Consider the following 2,281-nt stretch of genomic DNA (forward strand, 5'->3'; position numbering starts at 1 on the left):
GTTGAAGAAAACATCTAAAGGAGAGCAAAAAATAGTTCTAAAATTTACGCAGATATCGAAAAGGAATGGATACCACATTGGAAAAAAAAATGTCTCATGTGATGTGAATTAAGACGATTTTGGCTTGCTCTGCCGTTTTAATCATTGTACTATCTATGACTCTGGAAATTGTGAGTGTAAACAGCATTCAATATAGTTGGTTCGGCTTGCTACCTCCGCCACCGAATGTAAACGAATTTGAGCCAGTGTTGGTATTTTTTTAATTATTTATCATTTCCGAAATATCTATGTCATCACAAAGAGGGCTAGTAAAATAAAAATGAAATGAAAATAAAAGGTTCATAGTCATACACAAATTAATTTTAAAACGACGATCTGTTTTTTTCTTCTCCGCGGTAAGAAAACCCGGAAGCCCAATGTACAGTAAAAGAGTTTGGGCGACGTATATCGTCATCACCTGAGCATGTGGTGGAGGAGAAATTTCTATTATCTTATTGGCTAACATGTGATTTGGAGGCGTGGCTTCTTTGATGGACTCACCCAGACACGACTGCCGAACTTTGAACTTTAACTTTGTTTACGCCGCGAGTTCATGAAATGGAGTCGGAAAATTGGTAGACATTTTAACGAACTTTCAACAGAAAGGAACATCGAAATGAGTGCATACTATTGCAAATTAACTTCGTGTAGGTAAATAAGGTTCTTTACAGACCTGTTGCGCTATTTATATTGGTGGTTTTTGTATTCATTTTTGTACAGCATTGATTGAAGTAGCCGGCGAAAACATCGTAGTAGCCGATCGAATGCCGGCCGCCGGCTCTTAAATAAACCCCTGCCTACTGTTTCGACCACCATCACATCGCATCATCGGCCCTTGTCATGTTTTAGTGGAAAAACCCAAGCTAGTGGTGCCTTCATATTAGTCTACACTATACAGCCACTGCCCTGCATCTACCGTGTCAAAATAACAATTACAAATAAAAAATAATTGCAAGGCACGCAATGAGGTTTCCAGCAAGACTACTCATACAACAAGACAAATAAGCATCACATTGAGTTCAAATGAAAAAAAAAAAAGGTATTAATAGAAAGTATTTAAAACTTTTTTTTTTATTTTAGGCTTTTGTCAAAATGGCTAAAGCAGTTGATTTTTTTTTTTGCCAATCCTAAATAGATTTCGCCCATGGCGATTTGTCGATCGGTTAGCGTGAGCCCAGCAGGCCAAAGGAATTTGACTCAGATTCACTAGTGATTTTGTCTCGGCTTTTTAATGACCACACATTATTAAATTATATTACTATAAATACTACTACTATTATTTATTGTTTTGATGGTAATATTTTCTTTTGTAAATAATACATTTAAATGATTTTTTTTTAAATGTTTTATGTGAGAATGTAGCATTTCATTAATTTTAGTGTTTTACTATTAGTGTTTTTATGGCTCTGATTTTATATGAATTGTATACAGTTAAACTTGCAAAAGTCGACTTTGCCTAATTTCTAACTCAATCTTATTTTACATTTACATTTATTTTACCAAATTGTTGTGCTTTCACTTAATTAACCATGTGTAAGTTGAATTTTATCCAATATTTTATATTTGATTTAAGCAAGTACAAAAGTTCAACTGTATTTCAAGACATTTAATTTTTTTTGCAATAAATTTATATTGAATCTTGGCAATGTTTATCATTTCTATCATTTATTTAATATCATTGATACAGCGTTACAATAGTTAGATTCCAAGGGAAGAATGTCCGCATTAAGACGCCGGTGTGTAAAGCCTTGAAGAAGCTTCAAGATGCCGAGAGTAGGAATCAAAATTATTATTACCATCATCATCATCATCATCATCAGCATCCTTATTGTCTTCTTGTTTCAGGTCCTAACAATTTTTTTTTAAATTTATTTATTTGATTTTAGAGTCCCTAAATTGTAGAAATTACATAGAATTATTTTTTCCTTCACCAATGATTTGTGGTTTTCTTCTGTAACAGGAAGAGGGTACAGCTCTTCCTGTTGGAGGGTGGTGGGGGGGGGGTTACCTCCTAAATTGCACCATCCCTAATTTTACAATATTTTTCTCCTTCAGTGACCCAACTGATTTATTAAGAGCTGATATTTAGAATTTCGATTGCCGCTTAAGATCCTTATTGTTATTACCGTAACAGGAATTGAACCCAGGAGAGGTCCGAATGAATGCCTTTGGAAGTTTCCAGAAGAGAAATATTCAAGGAAATCACAAGGCCTGAACATCATGTAGTGTGGTTGTCCAGAAC

The 2,281-nt window shown here is 34.5% G+C and overlaps 1 protein-coding gene across 1 annotated transcript in view; it reads left to right on the forward strand.

Moving 5' to 3' along the window:
• Positions 1–1,726: 1,726 nt before the first annotated feature.
• The window catches only part of LOC117122606 (protein cramped-like), a gene marked incomplete at its 5' end in the record, with an annotated part of 10,401 nt that continues 9,846 nt past the window's right edge, over positions 1,727–2,281 (forward strand). The window contains 1 exon segment of the mRNA XM_033268243.1: positions 1,727–1,812. Coding sequence (XP_033124134.1) covers positions 1,727–1,812 — 86 coding nt within the window.

Source organism: Anneissia japonica, unplaced genomic scaffold, assembly GCF_011630105.1.
Source record: "Anneissia japonica isolate Jap-2015-1 unplaced genomic scaffold, ASM1163010v1 scaffold288130_len101125_cov175, whole genome shotgun sequence".
NCBI lineage: Eukaryota > Metazoa > Echinodermata > Crinoidea > Comatulida > Comatulidae > Anneissia > Anneissia japonica.